This window comes from Oratosquilla oratoria, chromosome 23 (assembly GCF_046742065.1).
Source record: "Oratosquilla oratoria isolate Oo_2021 chromosome 23, ASM4674206v1, whole genome shotgun sequence".
In the NCBI taxonomy this organism is placed as follows: domain Eukaryota; kingdom Metazoa; phylum Arthropoda; class Malacostraca; order Stomatopoda; family Squillidae; genus Oratosquilla; species Oratosquilla oratoria.
The window spans coordinates 55,502,268-55,525,518 of record NC_134799.1 but is presented as its reverse complement, the minus strand read 5'-3'; the positions used below and the strand labels follow the sequence as shown (position 1 = coordinate 55,525,518).

General features: G+C 38.2%; 1 protein-coding gene across 5 annotated transcripts in view; it reads left to right on the top strand.

Annotated features, from left to right (window-relative positions):
- The window catches only part of LOC143038122 (uncharacterized), an 84,477-nt gene that overhangs the window by 42,530 nt on the left and 18,696 nt on the right, over positions 1-23,251 (top strand). For 2 of the 5 annotated variants that reach the window (XR_012967547.1, XM_076207119.1), the window contains exons 3-10: positions 7,125-7,229; positions 7,402-7,803; positions 7,888-8,120; positions 8,416-9,260; positions 9,379-9,604; positions 9,923-10,071; positions 14,940-15,023; positions 20,636-20,787. Coding sequence is in view for 2 of the 5 variants with exons in the window: in XM_076207119.1 (XP_076063234.1) it covers positions 7,125-7,229; positions 7,402-7,803; positions 7,888-8,120; positions 8,416-9,260; positions 9,379-9,604; positions 9,923-10,071; positions 14,940-15,023; positions 20,636-20,787 (2,196 nt within the window). In the remaining 3 variants the exon portion in view is untranslated. The other 3 variants (XM_076207120.1, XR_012967548.1, XR_012967549.1) reach the window with 3 other exon arrangements.

The following is a 23,251-nucleotide window of genomic DNA, read 5'->3' as shown; positions in this document are numbered from 1 at the left end:
AGTCCTAGCCACAGATTCTATGTGCTTCATACTGCAATGCCCCACACTAAAAATCCCAAGATGGTAACACAATATATCTACTCTGAGTGACTTGTAGACCTTTCTGGAGGCAGTTGTTGGTTACCTGAAAGCAGCTAGTCCAAGAGAGACTAGGAACAATGGATTGATTGATTCCTTCACTGGCTTACTCAGGTTTTACTCAGACAACAACATGGTTCCTTGAGTGAATTATGGGCCAATACAGAGACTGTTGATGGTCACCTGGGGAAAGTGAGTGTCCTGCAAGAGATTAGGGGCTTCAGGTTGTGTATTTACCTAGTTGTATCTTGTGGAAAGAGGAGCTACACTCATGATGTCATGTCTTTGTACCTCTCAGTGTCTTGTTTACTCTTAAAAATGTGTATAGTTTTTGCACATCCTATTGTTTTGTCCAGTTTGTTCCAGACATCAACCACTCTGTGGAAACCTGTTTTTTTCAGGTCTCTTCTATAACTGTCCTTTTTGAGTTTCTTTTCATGTCCCCTTGTATTTTTCTTATCCCAAAATAGTAATTCCTCTCTATCAAGGACTTCCATGCCTTTCATGATTCTGTAGATGGCTAGTAGGTCACCTCTTTCTTTTCTTTGTTCCAGAGTAGGTAATTTCAGTTTTGACAGTCTCTCCTCATATGACAGTTTTGAAAGTGTTGGAGCCATCTTCGTAGTTGCTCTCTGTATTCTTTAAATTTTCTTTATATTCTTTTTGGTACTGGGTGACCATAGTGTCATAGCATACTCCAGTCTAGGTCTTATCTGTGTGACTAGTATTTTTTTCACCATTTCTTCGTCCAAATAGGTAAAAGCCACTTTCATTGATCTTAGCAAGTTGTAGGATTCTCCAACAATTTTGTTTATCTGTTTATCAGGAGACATGTCATTTGAGATGATTACTCCCAGGTCTTTTTCAGATCCCACTTTCTTTACTTCCTTTGTTCCGATTTTATATTGTCCTGATCTTTTTTTACTTCCAAATTCCATTATACTACATTTCTTGATATTGAAATCCACTTTCCATTTCAGACTCCATTTCCAAACCTTGCTCAAGTCTCTCAGCAGTGATTCACAATCTGTTTCAGTATTCACCTTCCACAGCAATTTTGCATCATCTGCAAAGAAGGTTGTGTAACATTCCACATCTTCATCCATGTCTTTCATATAAATAGCAAACATTATTGGCTCATCTCTGTGGAACTCCACTAATCACCTTCCAAGTTGAACTCTTTCTCTGAGCACTACCCTCATTTTCCTTCCATGCAAGAAATCCTTCATCCTGTTTAGTAGCTTACCTTGTATCCCTCCTATATTTCCCTCTTTTTTTTTTTATGAGGTACTTTGTTGAAGGCTTTTTGTAAATCTAAGAAAGCACAATCAGTGCATCCTTCCCTTTCTTGCATTATATCTATTAGTCTTGAGTAGAAATAGATAAAATTTGTGGCACATGATATTCTTTTCTTCCAAATGTTTTATCCATCTATTCTTAACAACTTTTTCACAAATTTTGGCTACAGGGCTTGTAAGGGAAACCGGTCTGTAATTTGTTGGATCTTCTTTGTTTCCTCCTTTATATATTGGTACAATATTGGCATTCTTCCTGTCCTTTGGTATTTTTCCTTCTTTGAGTGAGCAACTTATTATATATTTTGTCCATTAATTCTTCTTTACATTCTTTTAGTATCCAATTTGTAATTCCATCTGGACCGTGTGATTTTCTGACATCAAGGTTCGTTAATCGATCCATTATTTCTTTTTGTGTTATTATTATTTCCCTCATAGGGGTTGATTGCACTTCACTCCCTTCATCCCAATGCTGTACTTTTTAGCAAAAACAGACTTGAAGTGATTGTTCATGACTTTAGCCATTTCTAAATCTTCTGTGTACTCTATATTTCCATGACATAGTTTCACCATTTCCTGTTTATTTTTAAGTTTACCATTCACATATTTGTAGAATAGCTTAGGTTGCTCTTTACATTTTTCTGCTATGTCTTTTTCATAGTTTCTTTTTGCCTTTGTACTTTTACATATTCATTCCTTTGGTTGATATATATTTGCCACTTTCTGGGTTTTTTATCTTTTTTCCATCTTTTCCAAACTTTGTCTCTTCTATCTTTTGCCTCTCTGCACCTTCTGTTAAACCAGCACTTTATGCACACCTTTTCCTGTTTTTGTCTTGGTATATATTTATCCACTCAATTTTAAATTTCCATCAAAATCATCCCTTTCTCTTCCACTTGTGTCTCTTTATTGTAGAATTTTTCCCAACTTGCATTTTGAAAAAAATTCTTAGTTTCCCAAAGTCTGTTTTGTTATATATATCAGAGCCTGAAATTGTGGATAAAGTGGAGTACAAGCTACAAATTGGGAAAAGTAACCACATGATAATAGAGTTTGAACTAAAAGAATTAATTGATTTGAAAAGAAATGAGAAATGTAGAAAAGGAAGACTAATGTACAACAAAACGGATATTGAGAAACTCAAAAAATTATTTCAAAATGTAAATTGGTAAAATTTCTTAAGAAACAAAGATGGAAGAGAAATGGAACATGTTAAAAGAAAATTATAATAAGGGAATAGACAAATACGTACCAAAAGCAGAAGCAAGAAAGGGTGTACATTGAGTGCTTGTACAAAAAAAAAAAAAAAATGTAGTGAGGCCAAAGATAGAAGAGACAAAGCTTAGAAAAGATAAAAAAAAAGTAAATGGCAAATATGTATCAAACTAAGAAATGAATATGTAAAAATATGCAGAGAAGAAAAGAAAAACTATGAAAAAGACATGATAGAAAAATGGAAAGACCAACCTAAACTAATCAACAAGTATGTGCATAGTAAACTAAAAGATATATAAGAAATAGTAAAACTACATCAAGGGAATAATGAATATATAGATGTAGAAATGGCTGAAATTATGAACAAACATTTTAAGTCTGGATTCACAACTGAAAGTACACAAAATTGGAAGGAAGGACAGAAAGATCCCCCCAATGAAAGAAATAACTGTGACACAGAAGGAAATAAGAGACCAGATAAAAAACCTTGACATCAGAAAATTACACAGTCCTGATAGAATTGCAAATTGGATATTAAAAGATTGTATAGATGAACTAATGGACAAAATATATAAGATAACTGAATACTCACTCAAAGAAGGAAAGGTACCACAAGATTGGAAAAATGCAAATATTGCACCAATATATAAAGGTGGGGACAAGGAAAATCCAACTAACTAAAGACTACTCTCCCTTACAAGCACAATAGCAAAAATATGTGAAAAAAATTATCAAAAGTAGATGGTTTAAACATCTGGAAGAAAATGATATACTGAATCCAAAATCATTTGGATTTAGACACGGAAGACTTTGTGCCACTAACTTGATTTGCTTTTATTCAAGGCTAATATAAATAATGCAAGAAAGGGATGGATGGACGGATTGTGCTTTCTTAAATCTACTAAAAGCCTTTAATAAAGTACCACACAAAAAGCTACTAAGAAAAATTGAAACTAGATGGTGTACAAGGAAAGTTAATGAACTGGATGGAAGATATCTTGAACAAGAGAAAAATGAGGGTGGTACTTAGAGACAAAAACTCGACTTGGGAAGAAATGATAAGTGGAGTCCCACAAGGCTCTGTATTGGCTCTGATAATGTTTGCCATATATATAAATAACATGGATGAAGGTGGGGAATGTTATATGAACTTATTTGCAGATAATACTAAACTAGTAAAGAAAGTAAGTACAGAGGAAGACTTAATCACTACAAAAAGACCTTCATAAAGTCTGGAAATGAAGTCAAAAGTGGGAAGTAACTTCAATATCAACAAATGTAGTATAATGGAGTTTGTACATACATACATACATACATATACCAAGGCTTTTTTCCCCCTTACCAGGGGGGTAGCCAAAAAGGACAAGGCACAAAAACATTCCCACCCATTTCATCCCCGAAAACACTCCACACCCCTCCACCCTCCCTCCCATCTTAGCACCTCCTAGATGACGGGTCATCCCTGCACCCTGTCCACTGCCCTGGGTCAGAAGCAGTGTCGCAGGACACAGCACATCCACAGCAAGGCCGCTTCATTAAATCGGCAACCCCCCCTCTCCGTCCCCCCATATAATGGAGAGGACGGGGAGAAATCCCTTCGGGCTGCGTCAAACATTTTTGCTCCCACACACTACCTCACCCCCATTCCCCCGTCCAATCCACCTCATGCATCACAACATTTTCCATATACAACCATTCTCCATTCACCCCTGTCTTCTGTCCTCTCCCGTCCTTCCTCAACCGACATTCCCCTCTTCCCCAAAGCCCCCTTCACCCCATCCATCCATCTCATCCTAGGACGTCCCCTCATGTTCACTCCCTCCACATCTGCCTTCCATACCTCTTTTACTAGTCTTTCTTCACTCATTCTTTCCATGTGTCCAAACCATCCTAATACTCTTTCATCCACCCTATCTCCCAACTCCCTTTCCACCCCTGTTCTCCTCCTCACTTCCTCATTTCTCACTCTAGCTTAGTAACCCCCATCATACTTCTCAGACACCTCATCTCAAACACATTCAAGTTCCTTCTCTCTTCCTCTCTCATGTTCCATGTTTCTGCTCCATACAGTGCTATTGGCACAATCACTCCTTCATACAGTCTCCTCTTAGCATCCATTCCGAGATTCCTATTCCTCATTACACTTTTTAAACCACCAAGGCATTTACTCGCTTCTCTCAATCTACATTCTACCTCCACCTTCACTCCACCCTTTCCTGCCACATTTACACCCAAATATCTAAAACTATCCACTTCCTCCAGTTGCTCTCCTTTAATGCTCACTTCCAGATTACTGCCACTTTCACCCCTTGTACATCTCATCACCTTACTTTTACCCACATTTATCTTCAGCTTTCTTCTATCACACACTCTCCCAAACTCTGTCACCAACTTCCTCAATCCCTCCTCCGATCCTGCCACAAGTGCAGTGTCGTCCGCAAACAACAGCTGGCTCACCTCCCACTTTTCTCCATTTTCCTTAACCATCTCCAATCCCTGACCCACTACCCTTGCATTCACCTCTCACACCACCCCATCCATGTAAAAAGTAAAAATAGAATATCAGGGCAATATAAAGTTGGTACAAAGGAAGTTATGAAAGTTAGCTCGGAAAGGGACCTGTGAGTAATTATCAGCAAAGACATGTCACCAGCGAAGCATATCAACAAAATAGTTGAAGAAACCTTCAATTTACTAGGATCAATGAAAGTGGCCTTTGACTACTTGGATGAGGAAATGGGAAAGAAAATATTAGTTACACTGATAAGACCAAGATTGGAGTATGCTGTGACACTATGGACACCTAGTACTAAAAAGAATATAAAAAAATTAGAAAGAATTCAAAGAGCAACATCTGAGTTGGCACCAACTTCCTCTAAATTGACATACGAACAAAGGTTGTCCAAACTGGAACTACCAACCCTGTAACAAAAGAGAAAGAGGAGATCTACTGACCATTTACAGAATTATGGAAAGGAAGGAGGTCCTCAACGGAGATGATTTATTAAAATGGGATAAGAAAAAAAGAGGACAAGAGGACATGAAAAGAAACTCAAAAAGGATAGTTATAGAAGAGATCTGGAAAAGAATAGTTTCCTACACAGAGTGGTGGATATTTGGAACAAATTGGATGAGGCAACAGTGTGTGCAATAACTATACAAGAATTTAAGAGCAAACTAGATGCTGAAAGATACAAAGATGGGTCACTATGAGCATAGCTCCCTTCCTGTATAATACAACTTGGTAAATATGTTACATGGTAGAACCCTCACACATTCCTGGAAACATCAAAAGAACACCCAAATACCTATATCACACACAAATACTCTACTCCTCCACAACCACCAGACACCAGCCTCCAGTAGCATATCCATAATTATATTGCTCACTGTTCCATCAACAGATTGAAAGACATCGTACTTGTTGCATGCCTGACCCCCTGATATCCATACCTGTGAATCCTCTCTCCCCCACAAGGACAGAGTCCATGTGGCTAGACTGCAGTGTGGTCACCATCCTTCTAAGTTACCAGAGGCAGCTGGATTACAGATAACTGTCTGGGATGTAACACTTGACCCCATACTATACAACGTATTATGGAAGACTGCATTCTACACAACTATGCATGCCAACAACACAATGTATACTCTATAGGAGATTTGTGGGAAAGTTCTGTTCCAGCCATGGCATTCCTCAGGTAAACAGGACTGCTTGGTCAGACAATCAAGGGACCGACAACAGCAACAACAACTTGTTTTGGTCCTTCACCAAATCTGTTCTGGAACAGTTTTCTAGAATAGATTGTGGTCAAGAACCCAGGTTTTACTGTACTTAAATTCTGATCAGAGGCATGTCATTAAACTTTTGGTCAGTGTGCTTTAACATGTCTTTATATTAGGGTTGGATGCTTATTGTGTTCTGCCCATACAGTCATCAATTCATATATAACTCAAAGTGTCTGACACATTCTTAGGCATCTATATTTAAGAGACTTAATGTGATGTGAAGACATACTTGGTTTTTAGTTCAATTATTTTTGGTCTCCTTGAGTTGACTTCTCCTTGACTTCTAGACTTCTTTTGAGAGGAAGACCAGAAGTGAGATGGATGGATGGGGTAAAAAGGTCTTTGAGCAAAAAGGGAATATCTGTTGAGCAGGGAAAGAAGGCAGGGGATAGATGAGAGTGGAGAATGATTGTGCAGATGATAATTAGACAGCCCGAAGGGATTTCTTTGCATCTTTTGTATTTTTTTTTTTTTTGCATGAAAGGGATGAGGGGGGAGGGTCACCATGTAAATGATATGGGTGGCCCAGCTGTGGATGTACTGTGTCTTGCTGCATTGCTTCTGACCCGGGTAGTGGGCAGGAGACAGGGATGACCCCTTCACCCATGAGGAGCTAAGATGAGAGGGAAACTGTTGTGTGATGAATGGGAGTGGAATGTTTTGGGGTGGGTGCATACATTGGTTGGCCACATCCTGTTTTTGCACTGAATGAAATAATATTTCTTCATAGTTTGCTTTTGTATTATTCAGATGGTCAATGGAACTACAGTGTCACTGAAAAGAACCAGGCAAGATGAAATACCCACACCATCCCCGGACAAAAAAAGAGTTTTGGAAAACAGCATCAATGAGCATGTATGATGGATTATTTTTTGTTAAATCTAAGCATTTTTATATACAGTGTTCACAATTATAATACCAAAGTATCTTACAGTTACATTAAAGTATGTTGGCTTTTCATGTTGATTTTATAAAACTTTTATTAATTCATATTAGATTTTTAAGATCATAATGTTGTTGTTCACAGCGAGAGTACCTCCAGCAAGCCTTACAGCAAAATGATGACCTCAGCAAACCACTAGACCTCAGTTGCCGAAGTGCCAATGCCACAGTAGACCTCGCCCTTGAATTTCCCACTGATACCTCAAACTGTGAAGCACCTTGCAATGCTCCTCTTCAGCAGTCTTTGCTTTCTGAGCGTGGACCATTGGAAGATGAAAATGAAAATCTTGTGAATGAAGCAAGAGAAAGAGAGAAGGCATTTTTCAATATAGCACAAAATGAAGCATATTTGACGGAAGACTCAACGGGTCTTGACCCTCCTCCACCTCTTCCTTTGTATGGCACTAGTGGAACAACACGCAAGATTCACGTAATGAGTGAGGAAGGGCCCCCTATGGTGTATAGTGTTGGGGTTCATGCGGAACAGGTATAACCTCATTGCTTGTCTTTATGTCTCAATATATATTCACTAGCAATTGTGCTTATATTAACATTGACTATGAAATTACAGGTGGTGGTGTCACGTATTTTGGGCATTAATGATGAAACTGGTGACAAAATGGAGCTCTATAAGTGCTTCATGTGCTCCCTGGCATTCCCTTCAGTGTCAAGGCTGCAGGCACATCTGTCACAGCATAAGCAGCTGTTTGTGTGCCGTAAATGTAATTATTCTTGTGACTCCCGAGTGTTATTTTCCCACCATGTGCAGAAGGAACACCTTGCAGCAGTAGTACCTCCAAGAAGGTATGAATATTAATGCTCATTAATTTATTGTTATCAAGTTTTATGAGTTTAAACCCTTTATGTAATTCAGTACCAATATTCTTCTTATTGACATAAGTAGGAGTAGGAAACACAAGAGTTTTTTTTTTTTTTTCTTCTTCTCTCTTGGACAAAGCACACCTGCAAAAGTAATCAGGAACAAACTCAGACTAAGACTCCTGTATTTCCTACTCCCACTTACGTCAACCTGTCAGAATGTCTTAACATTCCTCTTATACTTTAGTCTAATCCTTACTTTTTCTTTCATGTGGAACAGTGATCTTCAAGACTGCAGAGTAGATCTTTCAGACGATTCTTGTAGTGCTGAAAATACTGTCACAGTGGCAGCCCTTCTCTCTGCTTTGAGAGAAAAAAACCAAAATCCAGATAACCACCCTGCTCAGAAGAGTCATCATCTAGTTGCTCCACACACCAACAGAGAAAACTTTGAAGAAGAAGATAGAGGGAGTGATGATTCCTATCCTTTGTCCCCTTCACCAGAATCCCATGAGACACATGATGTTATAGAGAGCAATACTAGTGATGACATTTTCAAAATGTACTCTTGCCGATTCTGTGGGAAAAAGTTTGACCGTGCATTTTCTTGTAATCGTCATGAACGTGTACACACAGGTTACAAACCATGCTTTTGCCGTGTCTGTGGCAGAGGATTTTCTGAACCTCGCAACCTTCGCCACCATGTGATACGCTTTCACAGTGATGGGACATTGCGTCATCTTATAAAGCGTGATCGCAGGAAGAAAGGCAGTCATCGAGAAGATGATTCTCCCACACCTATATCTCCAGTACCTCCAAATGTAAAGTACACTCAAAGCTGCCTCAAAGATGTCCTCAAAGAAACAGCTAACAAACTAATATCCAATTCTAGCATTACCATAGACACATTGACTAGCCATACAAAAGGATTAGAGATCACACTAGCATCAAGAAGCAGCAACAGTATTGAAGAAGAGTCAGAAAAGATTACGAAAACCATGGTGTCCATGTCTCCAACAAATGCTCATAAGCTGGGTACAAGTGAACATTGTCTTTCAGAAGTCAATCCATCAGAAACCAGTTTCACCAGCAATCTTACCAGAATCATTACTGCATCGCTTGATAGTAAGCTTGTTGTGTTTTTACAGTGTATATGATATAGATTTATGTGACGTGTACATTGATTTACAAACTGATATTATTTAAATTTAAAGGTTTATTCATTATTAATGTACTGTCTCAGATACGACCCAGAATGGCAAAAGAACTTTCATGCACAGACCTTCCTCCCTAGAAAAGGATGGACATGGATGCAGTGATGAACTTGAACCAGGAGAAATTCGATTAGATCGCCGAGCTAAGATTATTGATGATGTTGAGCTAGGGAGAAGGGTCATAGTGACGGCAGAAGATCCAGGGAGTGAAGAAGGGGCAGAACATTCACCTCAGTTTTCTGCTTATGCACCAAGGTAGGAATTTAAAGAGATCATCTGATTTAATCAGAATATATATATATATATTTATATATATATATATATATATATATATACATATATAAATATTTATATGTATATATATATATATATATATATATATATATATATATATATATATATATATATATATATATATATATATATATATATATATATATATATATATATATATATATATATGAATTTTTTATGTAACCAACTGTATGGATCATAAAAATGTACTTGAGAATTATGATTAGATAATAATGTCCTATGCATTTTCTAGTTAATATTTTTCTCATCCGTTGCAAGACTTAACATTGTCCAGGAACCCATTGATCGAGACAAGGCGCTTCTACCCATCACAGATGATATTGGACGAACCTTCTTTGAATGTCCTTATTGCCACAAACTCTTTGGGTCTACTTCAGATATGAATAGGCATTTAGACTTCCATGAAGGTATGTAGGTTACCATTCATGCATTGTCTAGATCAGGGGTCATCAAACTATGACTTGCAGGCCAAATCCACCCTACTGCCACACTGTACATACAATTTTTTGATGTCGACATTTTTATTTTTCCGGAATCTAGATATATATTCACCGTAATGTATTGAACAAAATGGCTATGCAGCCTGTGCTCATCATTCTCTCAGTTATATGGCCCACTGTGAAATAAGTTTGATGACTTGGTCTAGGTAAAGAAGAAATTAATTGGGACAAGGAATAGTGTAGTTATGGATGTGATAGTCCCTTTGTTTTCTTATGTCAAGGTAGTTGAGTCAGTAGGGATCTTGCATAAGCAGATAATTTGTTGAAAGTAAAGCAAGGAAGAAAGGTTGAGGGGAAAGCACTTTAGTGCCCTTTAGTGATCGTCAGTCCTCCCAGTCCTAACAGCCTCTCTATTTTATAGTTTTAGTTCCATGACTTTGTGATGTCTTGCCCTAAACATAAAGATTTGTCTGTTACCATCTCCTTTATTGGACAGAAGAATATGATCATGTTACCTTTCTCCTTTTTGTTGTCATTGTTGTTGTATGGTATATCTGTTGGACTGAGGATCAATTTGGATGCCACTCTTTTGTATTCTCTCAGTCTTAGTTATGTCTTTCATAGTCAGTCTGTCGCCCCATGTTGCTCTTGCAGTAGACCCATGGCCCCAGTAGAACATCTACTCACAGAAACTAAAATCTTCCCAATAGACAAGCCTATGAAAATGATGGGCAAACAATTCTATGCAAGAGACCTCAATTGTACTCATCCATAATAAGCACAATCATTTTGAAGGGAAAAAAGAAAGAAAAATCAAACACTGGCAGCATGCTACTCAGATCTGTGGTTCCTTGACCTTTCCAACCTCTGCACCCCCTGTATTCAGATTTAAGCAATCCAGCACCCTACCAAGTATCTCATTACAGAGACTACAGCTATTGCAATACTGCAAGGAACAGGCCTTCCAGCATCCTCTAAAATTTATTTCAGCAACTCTGGTTAAGAAACTCTGATTTACAATCTATCACCTGCACAGTGCAATATGTCCATGCAAAATCACAAGGTCTTGGATCATAAATCAGGCACTCCAGAACCAACCCCCAAATTTTGTGCTCCACCAAACTCCTCCAGATTTCAGTCGTACAGAGTAATTAACCACTTCAGTACAAGTCAAATTCTTGCGTGCAGAATTTGCTGCCATATGAATGATGCATCACTCTACTTGCATTATAAAATATAAAGTCACTGCTGTATTACTCATTCTCTTTTACTCTGAGTAATAATAAACAGAAAACGTGATCAGACCAGTTCACAGAATCTGGGGGTACCTCATGAACAACTACAAAAAAAATATGTATAATCAAGATGCCAATGCTGGCATCATGACATACCTCATGACACCTACAAAGGCGTCATCGTATCAAAATGGTTAAAAATTTTCACATGACAAGTAAGAACCACTGTGTTCAGGTCACCATCCAGCTTTAAAACCATACCAACACAGAATAGGCTTAGCCATAGAGGCAATCACCACACAGAGGACATCAAAAATAAATGTTGCCCTACATATCTTCACTCTAGCCTCGTCCCAAACAACAACATGGTACCTCCTTCTAGAGTGACTGGGTCAGTCCAGTGGCTGCAAGAAAGCCCTGGGACACTGGATTGATTGGTTGACCAATGACCTTGATCTTTTAGATATTTTTCTGGTTTTAGTACATGGCATACATACTTGCTTAGGTTGTAGTTAACATATTGCATTGCAAAGTGCAACCTCACAAAGTAGGAACCATTGAAAATAGTGTCAATCAATCAATCAATCCATTGCCCTAAGTTTCTTTTTCAGGAGACCCACAGCTCACAGGTAACCAGCAACAGGCACTGGATTGGCCCATAAGTCATGCATGGAAAACATTTTGTATTGTCTGGGTAAGGCTAGAATAGAACAGTATATGATGAAATGTTCTGTGTCTTCTGTGTGGTGATTGCATCTTGGGAAATTTAATTGTGTGCTCAGACCTGTTGTGTTGATACTGGTTCATAGGTAAGTGGTGGACTAGATGAAGTCATGGGAGGGATTTCTCAATTGGGCTGATATCTCGGGGATTTGTGTGGAGTATGAAGTTTGGGGGTCAGTCTGGGAGTGATTGTTTTGTGATACGAGTGTGTACATGTTTTAGTATGGAAGTGTTGCTAGGCATGAATGTCAGGTTTATGTAGATGTTTGAATATCAAGTTTTCATTTGCCCCAGTCTCTTCAGGAAACCCACAGATCCCAGAAATGTTTGAGTAGTATGATGCTAGTGTAATTTTTAGTTTTATTCAGTTGGTTGTGCTTGGCACTCCATGTGGTGGGATGGATAGGAAGGATTGAAGGTTCTTACATAGATATGTGTACCTTTTATTTTAATGTACTGCTCTCTAGGGAGGGAAGGTGGGGAGGGAATGTACTTTCCTTTCCATATCGTTCCAGTGGAGCCACCACTTTCCTCCCTTGCCCCTTTCCTTTCAACTAAGTTTCACTTAAAGCTAACACATCCATCTTTCTTCATCTGTCTTCTTGTGTACTTGCATCTGCACCACATCCATACACATTGACCCAAATCTTAGGGCTTTGGTTTGAAAACTCCCCCCCCCCCCAGCACTCTTATGCCTTGACTTCTGTAGGGTAAATTTACAAAGTACAGGATATTTAATTCCATTACTCTATCCCACTTTGCTGCCTTTTACAACTTTCATGTGAAACACAGTGGCAGAATTATTTCCTCCTAGGATATGTGTACCAATGAATATGCACTTTCCCCTATGCAGATGCATTTGACACAAAAAAACTTCTACTTGCCGATGGTGAATAGATAGGAGCATAATTATAGGCTCAAAAAATCACTTAACTATCCCCTCATAATTTGATTTTTTGAGCCTATACTTATGCTCCTATCTATTCACCATCGGCAGATAGAAGTTTTTTTGTGTCAAATGCGTCTGCATAGGGCAAGTGCGTCTCCATTGGTACACATACCCTACCATGGGACAGAGGCAAAAGGAAAAAGTTTTCTCAAAGAAGTGGTACAGGACAGTTTTAAGAGGTAAAACAGAGGGATAGTCATACTAAAGGAGGAGTAGAGATTTTACTTTAACGTAAGCAAGATAGTATGTGGCTCTACACCTACGTCTCTTAATCCTTGCCAACTGCCACTTGTGTGGAAGTTTGGGCGCAGGACATAAACCCACTTCAGGAATTAGTGGTGGTTTATGTCCTAGGCCCAGATGTTTGTAAATGGCGATTGGCAGGTGTTGGATTAAGCAACCTAGGTTATTCAGTAGGGGCACCCCAAAAGTCATTAAATCATTGGCTGAATGTTATTGTGCGATTAATACAGTCAATACCTCAGTACAGGGAATTGAAATTATTGTAGGTTATTAAACTACCAAAGCATCAAATGAGTCACAAGTTAGGATATAATAATATTCAGTCAACTATTTGCCTCAGTTCCTTAATGCAGGAAACCTGTGGTCCCAAGGTCCACCAGCAGTCCCCTAGTTAGCCAATAAGTCATTAAAGAAAGTAATTCTCTACTAATATATGAATTTTTAGCATTGAGCAGTGTAATATTAAGTGTTCTCAATGCTTAAAGTCTGTTAAAACTGTTTTAGTTCAAGTTGATTGTCTGATCAGAGATGGGCTAGTGCAATTTGGTTGTGCCATAGGAGTGCTTTCCCCTCTAGGGTTATATGTACCTAATTTTAGTATACAGGAAACAAACCATGCTTGTAAGGTTCTGTGTCTTTTTCTTCATTGATCAAACTTGGCTTTAAATTTATGTGATTGGACTGTTCTTTTAGGTAATTACATGAGTTCATGAATATTTATGGAGAATTGTTTCTTGTACTGTATTTGGTGGTGCTTCTCCAAGGATGTAGTTTGGTCTGTTATATGATATTTTGTTTATTTTTGTTTGTTTTTGCATGGATGTATTGTTAGGTATAGAGAGCTGAGTGTTCTAATAGAAACTGGATGCAAGGTGAGAAAGGAAATGAATGTAAAATCAAGACTGAGAATGGGGAAACTGAGGCAAGTGGTATAGAAAACAGAAGATTCAGTGTAGACCGAGTTGTACCAAGCATTACTAAGATGATATGTACTTACACAGAAATAGATCTGAAAGTAATCCTTATTCTGAGTGGAATGCAGTATTCAGTTCCTATTATGGGTTGAATACATGAGAATAGTATTACACCAGTGAAATTGGTATTGCACTTGAATTTCCAATAAACTACACTTAGGAATATTGTATTGTTTAATCTTCATGGATTTAGTAGACTGGAACTAGTGATAGATACTTGCCAGTGGTGATCATTGAAGATGGATGACAGTGAGATTTATCTCTCTCTTACCCATTTTCAGAATCTCTTCATCTCCATATAGGGGTGCTCTGAGGAGGCATGATTCTTAGTCTCTGGACCTGGCCCAAGATCTGTCTCATGACTTTAACCATATTCCCTCCACCTTTTCACATAAAAAAAACTGACAATCAGTGACTACTCCCTCAATCCAATGTAGAAAGTCCCACAGTAATACAGCACAGACAGTAGTCCAGAGTTTCTTCCCAGAGAGATCCGTGAGAGGGTCTGAGGGCACTTGCTAGCCAGTGTGGGGCTGCAAGTTCCCAGTCAATGAAATTGGCAACAATTATTGTTATTGAATAGACTTGTTTGCTGGTTATTGTTGAAATTTTAGATGTATACTATCTACCGGTAGTTTATTCTAATGATGAACCAAGCATGTTTTGTATATTTCATTTTTATTTTATTTTTTTTTTATTTTTTTATTATAGATTTACGACCCTACAACTGTGAGTACTGTGAATACTCAGCCCGCACCAATAGTCAGCTCAAGGTCCACAAAATGAGACATGAAGGTAATGATGTAGTTTATTGATAAGAATATATGTTTAAATGGAAAATTGAGAGTAGATGGGGAGTAGGGAATACAATACATTGTACATGGTCAGAGTGATTATCATTGGGGACAATAACGTGCCAAACAGATGGAGTTGTAAAGGCAGTTTATAAAAGAGAAATTTGAAGGTAGTAGAAAGGAGGTATAATAGAAGTTAGAAATAATCAGCATTCTGTTTTGAGTAGAGATTGGTTTCCAGTAATAAAAGAATGCTGCAAACCTGGTTTGGAGGGATAGCACAAAATTTTAAAAATATTTATTACATAAAACTTAGGCAATGAATACCCTATATTGGGATGCATATGAAATTTAAAGTGTGAGATTATAAGTGTGAATTGCTTTGGGTTTGCAAAGTTTGTATTTTATAATGAAAAATTATTATAAATCTAATCTAGAATTGTTAGGTGTGGGTTACAGATGTAAATAGAATTGTTAGGAGCTGGTTAGGCATTTCTACTTAGGTGTAAAGCTGGTACAGGTTAGTGGAAAAGCTATATTGTAGAAGTTAATAAATTTTATCAGTCAGTCAGTAGCCCCAAGTGTCTTTTGCATGAGACACACAGCTTCCAGGTAACCAGGTTGGCAAAAAAAGATATTCAAGTAAGAAATATTGTATTGTTGTCTGAGTATAGCTAGTGTAGGGCAGTGTAAGATGAGATGTCTACTGTCCTTTGTATGATGGGAGCATCTATGGCATTGTGTTTCTGTAGCCAGACCTATTCTGTGCTGGTACTGTGTGAATGGTGATCTGAACCCTAATGTACTAGTGTGGTGCTTGCATCTCTTGGGTGTAATTTTTCTGTAAGGATGATGTTTAGGGTAGGGTTTGATGGAGTAGGGAGTTTGGTGGTTGATCTTGAGCTTTAGTGATCTGGGTGTAAATCTTTTTATGTGCATGTAGATTGTTGTATGTAGTTTAGTATTATTTTGCTGTTTTTTCCTTTACAGTCAATTGGTTATGCTTGTGTAGTGTAATGAAATGGGTGAGTAGAGTTGAAGGCTCTTAAATGAAACTTTGTAACTGTCATTTTTATAAGGTATTCTAGGGGGAGGGTTTTAGTTTGTGTGCAGGTGTGCTATTTGGGTGGTTTTTGTGCATCCTTTTATTATTCTTATTGCAGATGGAGAGATGCTAATGGAAGTGAAGATGGGCAGAGTATTTTAGAGAGTTGTTGAATGTGGAAAAGGATTGAGATTGATTGTGACAGTGGGAGGCACTAAGAAAATTATGTTGATTGAAGAAAATGGAAGAGATGTAAAAAAAGATGAAGTACAATGAGTTTTGAAAATTATGAGAGCTGGGAAGGCACCTAGCTGATAGGTGTTATGCAGAATGTCTGAAGAAGGGGGGTATTGACTGGATAGTGAAGTTGTTCATATGTGTCTAAGGAAGGGGAGAGTGCTGGGGAACTGGAGTAGTGCCTGTACAGTTCTACTTTAGAAAGGAAAAGAGGACCAATGTGATTAAAGGAGTTTTAGAGGGATCAGTTTGTTGTTGTCATTCCCTATACTGTCTGGCCAAATAGTCCTGTCTCCCTGAGGAATGCTATGGCTTGAATAGGGTTTTCCCACAAATCCTTTATAGAGTGTATATTGTGTTGTTAGCATGCATGATTGTGTACAATGCAGTCTTCTTTAATGTGTTGTATAGCATGGGGTGAAGTGTTGCATCCTGGAAAGTTACCTGCGATGCAGTCATCCAGCCTTTTCTGGTGGATCAGTGTGAGAAACACCATATGCAGCCACCACCACTACCACCACCACCACTATTTACTACTATTTACTACTATTACTACATACATACATACATATACCAAGGCTTTTTCCCCCTTACAAGGGAGGTAGTCAAAAAGGAAAAGGCATAAAATCATTCCCACCCATTCCATCCCTGAATACACTCCACACCCCTCCACCCTCCCTCTTATCTTAGCACCTCCTGAATGACGGGTCATCCCTGCACCTTGTCCACTGCCCTAGGTCAGAAGCAGTGTCGCAAGACACAGCACATCCACAGCAAAGCCGCTTCATTAAATCGGCGACCCCCCCTCTCCGTCCCCCCATGCATAGAAGGAGAAGACAGGGAGAAATCCCTTCGGGCTGCATCAAATTTTGCTCAAACATACTACCTCACCCCCCCATCCCCCCGCCCATTCCACCTCATGCATCACAACATCATCCTTATACAACCATTCTCCATTCACCCCTGTTTACTGTCCTCTCCCGTCCTTCCTCAACAGACATTCCCCTCTTCCCCAAAGCCCCCTTCACCCCATCCATCTCATCCTAGGACGTCCCCTCATGTTCACTCCCTCCACATCTGCCTTCCATACCTCTTTTACTAGTCTTTCTTCACTCATTCTTTCCATGTGTCCAAACCATCCTAATACTACTATTACTACTACTACTTAATGTTGAAGTCTACTTCCCACTTCTGACTCTATTTCCAAATCTTGTTTAGGTCTCTCTGTAGTGATTCACAATCCGTCTGTTTTCACTTTCTTCAACAATTTAGCATCATCTGCAAAAAAGCTCGTGTAACATTCCACATCTTCATCCATGTCATTCACATAAATAGCGAACATTATAGGAGCCAATACTGATCCCTGCAGAAATCCACTAATCACCTCCCAAGCTGAACACTGTTCTCTGAGCACTACTCTTGTTTTTCTACCATGCAGGAAATCCTCTATTCAGTTTAGTTGGTGTCTGTGTGTGTGTACATACCTAGTATCTTATGAGAAGGGAACCAGTGCTCGTGGTGTCCCATCTTTGTATCTTCCAGTGTCGAGTTTGCTCTTAAATTCATGTATAGTTTTTGCACAACAGTTTGTACCAAACATCTGCCATTCTGTGTGGATATATATATATATATATATATATATTTTTTTTCTTCTTCTTCTTCTTCTTCTTCTTCTTCTTCTTCTAAGTTTCTTCTATAACTGTCCTTTGAGTTTCTTTTCATGTTCCCTTCTATTTCCCTTGTCCCAATTTAGTAAGTCCCCACTATCAAGGACTTCCATGCCTTTCATAATTCTGTAAGTGGTCAGCAGGTCACCTCTTTCTCTTCTTTGTTCCAGAGTCTGTAAATTTAGTTTTGACAATCTCTCCTCATGTGACAGATTTGAAGGTGTTGGGGCCATCTTTGTAGTTGCTCTCTGGATTCTTTCAATTTTCCTTGTATTCTTTTTGTTACTGGTTGACCAGTGTCACAGCATACTCCAGTCTAGGCCTTATTAGCATAACTAGTATTTTTTTTTTTTTTTTACCATTTCTTTATCCAAATAGGTGAAAGCCACCTTTATTGATCTTAGCAAGTTATAGGATTCTCCAACAGTTTTGTTTATCTGTTTATCAGGGGACATGTCATTTGTGATGATTACTTCCAGGTATTTTTCAGATCCCACTTTCTTTACTTCCTTTGTTCCAATTTTATATTGCCCTGATATTCTTTTTTTACTTTTTCCAAATTCCATTATGCTATATTGCTTGATGTTGAAGTCTGTTTCCCACTTCTGACCCCATTTCCAAACCTTGTTCAGGTCTCGCTGTAGTGATTGACAATCAGTTTCAGTATTTACATTTCTCAGCAATTTAGTGTCGTCTGCAAAGCTTATGTAACATTTCACATCTTCATCCATGTCATTCACATAAATAGCAAACATTATTGGAGCCAATAGTGATCCCTGTGGAACTCCACTAATCACATTCTCCCAAACTGAACTCTTTACTCTGAGCTCTACCCTCATTTTCTTTCCATACAAAATATCCTCCTTCCAGTTTCATAGTTTACCTTGTATCCCTTCCATATTTTCCATTAAAAAAAAAAAAAAAATTGTGTGGCACTTGGTCAAAGGATTTTTGTAAGTGAGAGAGGGAGAATGCATCATTTCCTGCCACAATGTGAGTAGAGATATATGCGTGGTCCATGTGGCTATGTTGATATTTACAGTGTGCTGCTTTTTCTCTGCTTCCACTTGGTTAGCCTACTAGCACTTACAAGTGTTCAAAATGCCTAGACCACTGAAACAGAAGAGGGCTGCATGAGAGGAGAGAAAATCAGGCATAAGTAAGAGAGGAAGAGTGAAGAGGAGAGAGATTGGAAACCCTTTACCAGTAAAAGGCTACCAATCTCTACCCTTAGAAACACTTTGAATGCCTTGATTTACTTGAATAATGAATTATTAAGTAATTTATCTACCTGTTTCACCCATTACACCCATTATATTTATATCTGGAGTTTAAAACCTTAAGGTGAACTTTAAAGCCTATTTTCTCTTTTTTTTTTTTTAAATGTCATTCAAAGTACTACTACTCTGACAATTTTTTTGTCTATTTGCGTGATTCTCTTTTATTTGAAAGTTGAGACATTGTTCTACATTTTGAACTGATTTTTATGATGTGTTAAATATTGGAATTTCTAGAAGGATTTATGTTATAAAGAGCTAAAAAAAATGGGGTAAATATATCAGTAGGGCAAAAAATAACCACTAAGCTTACACATGTTTAGTACATTAATAATAATAACCATGCACAATACTTTCTTAGAAAAAAAAAATGCCAAAGCATAAGTCCAAATTGTCGGGGAGTAGTAGCAGTTTGAATATTGATTTTCTGCACACTAAAATTAGGTTTCTATTTTGTAAGTATAGGATCTCTCATGAGACTTGAATGAAACTTGGTCAGAATGACTACAATGATGAAGATAACATTCAATAAAAAAAATCAGCATCCTAGCTTAATTAGAAAAGAAGTGAAATGGACTGACATCCTTAACCACATCAACAATACCTATGTAGGCATCATGAGGTGCGAGTGGGTACACGAGATTGCTGGTGTTGGCATCTTGATCATACATTTTTGTTGTATATGAGTTACCCCCAGATTCTGTGAACTGGTTTAATCATGTTTTCTATGTTCATTATTACTCAGAGTAAAAGAGAATGAGTAGTACAGCAGTGAACTTACATTTTATAATGCAAGTGGTGTGATGAATTGTACATATGGCAGCCAGTGCTATGTACAAGAATTTGAGTAGTACTGAAGTAGTTAAACACATTTGGGCTAAGCAGGGATTTGGAGTTGGTGAGTGAGAGTGAAGGGAAGTAGGAGATGAGGCAATTGTATTTCCTGGATGACACTGCACTTATAGCTAAGTTTGAGGAGAGACTGAAGTGGTGGAGTTTGAAAGTGTGTGTGAGGAAAAAAAAAAGCAGAAATCAAATTTAGATAAAATTAAGGTGACACAATGTAAAAGGGTGAGTTGGATGTGAATTCGAAGAATGAGAGGCTATAGGAAGTGAAGTTGTAAATATTTGAGGTTTCATGTGACAGTGAATGGAAGAGTGGAGATGGAGGTGTATTATGAGGTAAAAGAGGGAAGTATTGGGGTAATGAAGTGTTATGAGGAATAGGAAAGTAATAGAAAGTGGAATAGAGGAGATTGGACGTAGTGAGGGAGTTGGGGAAGGTTGCCACACTTGTCTTGAAATATATGCTATACTTTATGTAAAAAGTGTTTCAGTCTTTGTAGATGTGTTTTATTGACAACATTCATTTTTATTTCTTCTCCAGGTATCAAATTGTACAGCTGTGATGTTTGTAATTACAATGGTGTTACTCAGAGTGACCTAAATAGACACAAAAAGACACAATCACATATAGCAAGAAGCCATAACGTATGTGCCATGTGTGGTTTGGGGTTCTACACAGCTTCCCAGAAACAGGTAAGTTTTGAGAAGTGAAGTATATTAATATTGGCATACTTGCTTAGTACTTTCAGGGTATTTTATTGTCAGCAATGCAACTTCTGACTTTTGACTATTTATATCTATATAGGTATTCATCTATTTGCCTATGTTCTAGTAAGTCATTTCCTCTTAGGTGTGCCTTGTAATGCTAGAAATTTATTTAAATTTGACTTTTTTCAAATAACTTTTACATGTTCTGTGCCAACCATATTTTCAAATTGTGCACCAGCAACCCACACACTACTAAGCAGCTCCCTGGTACACTAACCATGCCCACTTCCGGTATACAACCACTCCTACTATTTTGTATGAGTGTTTGTATTAGCATGGTCACACTGCAGTATCATTCTTTACTCTCCATTGTGCCTAAACATCTTTCATAATGCAGTATGTGTTTATTTGCAAAATATATTAATTTTTTGTGACATGATAAGTGGTGTTTCATACCCTATGCATAGCCATGGTAGGTGTAACTTTAGGGGAATCCACTCTCATTTATATTTGCACTGTTTTCTAATTGTGTAATGGCCAAAAGAATGCACATATTGCATAAGTGGAAGTATACCTGTAGTTTAATACAGTTCTGCCATATTCTCAGGTTCATATGTTGCTTTAGCATGTAATGAGATCTTACAAAAATTGTCTACATGCAGTAGTTCTCTCTTCTATTTTAGTGTAAAATAATTAATCACTTAAGATTTGGTATATTCTATAAAATTTTCTGGGTTCTAGGGGTGCATGTGATGGTGAATAGAAACAGGTATTTGGTGTAAATTTCTTAAAATTAGAAATCACCTGTTGTTGGTTCATGGGGTGCAAAATAGGGATGGTGTTAGGTGAAAGGTATAGAATTTTTATGAATTTGAATTCATCCAAGATATAATCTTTGAAGCAAAAAGGGTGAGCAGGAGCATTGTTGAGGATGAGGATGCCCTTGAGAGGAAGATCATTTTCTAGAAGGTACTTTTTTTCACTGCTGACCAGAAGATAATGTTGACCCACTCAGTGAAGAATTGCCTGGTAACTTAGGCCTTAATGTTTACCCTGTACATGAACTGCAGCTTCTTTAGGATTTTGTGTGACTTGAATGCTCAGGTTTTGGAATGGACAAAGAGCAGCTTAATCTTCAAGCCTCCAGTCACATTGGCACAAAATGCAAAAGTTAGCCTATCTTTCATAGCCTTGTGGTCTGGCATTTTCTTCTCTGGAGTTGTGTAGTTTTTATTTTTTCTTCTTTTTCTTTTGCCAAAAAAGGCCAGTTTCATTACAGTTGAATACCTGTTGTGCAGTACCTGTTGGCTGCAATGATCTGATGGAATTCACACGCAAAATCCTTAGCTGCCTTCATGACGGAACTTGGCTTCCCCATGCCTGATTATGCTATGAATACCAGTCCTCTTCTTGAAATTATTGAACCAGCTGAGGTTGACCTTGGATGTGTCTGCTGATGTCTCCTCTATCAATATTCCAGGGTTCTGCTTCAGAAGACCCCCATACAACAGTTGTGTTTTGTTGCAAATGTTAGTCTCTGTAATCATAGCCCCTCTGAGTTGCTTCTCGTTGATCCACATGAAAAAAAATCATCTCTGTTGACAGATATGCATTGCTTGGAGAGCCTGAAGACACCCTTTGCTGTTGTAATGGCCTTGATCTCATCCTTTTCTTCAGGATGGTACAGATCATCCACGTGCTTCAGTTGTATTGATGTGCTATATCCACTGCATTCACTCCTCTCATGTTTATCAACAATTTCCTTCAATTCCATCATATTCAACATTTTCTTCTCAGCACTGACCTTTGCATCCTTCTTTGGACCCATGGCTAATACAACTAATTATTATGAAGCAATAGAAAAAAAGCATAGGGAAAAACACAATCGGGATGTTGCCACAAGTAGATAAACACATGAACTGAGCAAACAGAGGCTGCATTTGTTGGGAGAACGTGTGTGAGCTCAGCGCTGACTAGCAGTCACTTGTGCGAAATTCACTTGTACTGTGGATTTCCACTCACACTTCTAGATAAAAATTTACATAAGCCTTGGCTTGTACAGCAAGTCGCTCATACAATGGTGCCCTTGTACTGCAAAGTTCCACTGTATTGTATTGTGGAGAGGATGTTGATTTTAGAGTGCAGATGTTTTGTTTTGGGTGGTGTTGGTACATCCTGGAGTAATTTTGAATAATTTTTGTGATGTCAGCAGGATGTTTTTGTTTTTTTGATTATAAAGAACCATGCTGAACATCTCTTCCTACACTGCCTCACCCTATGCAGACAGCAGCAAAATGCATCTTCCTTGAGTAACATATGGGCCAAAGCAGAGGCCATTGCTGGATACCTGGAGGCTGTGGGTCCTCTGCAAGAGACACCTGGGGCAGTGGATTGACTGATAGTGATTAATTTACCACACATTATGTAAAGCGCTTATGGTTTAGCCTCC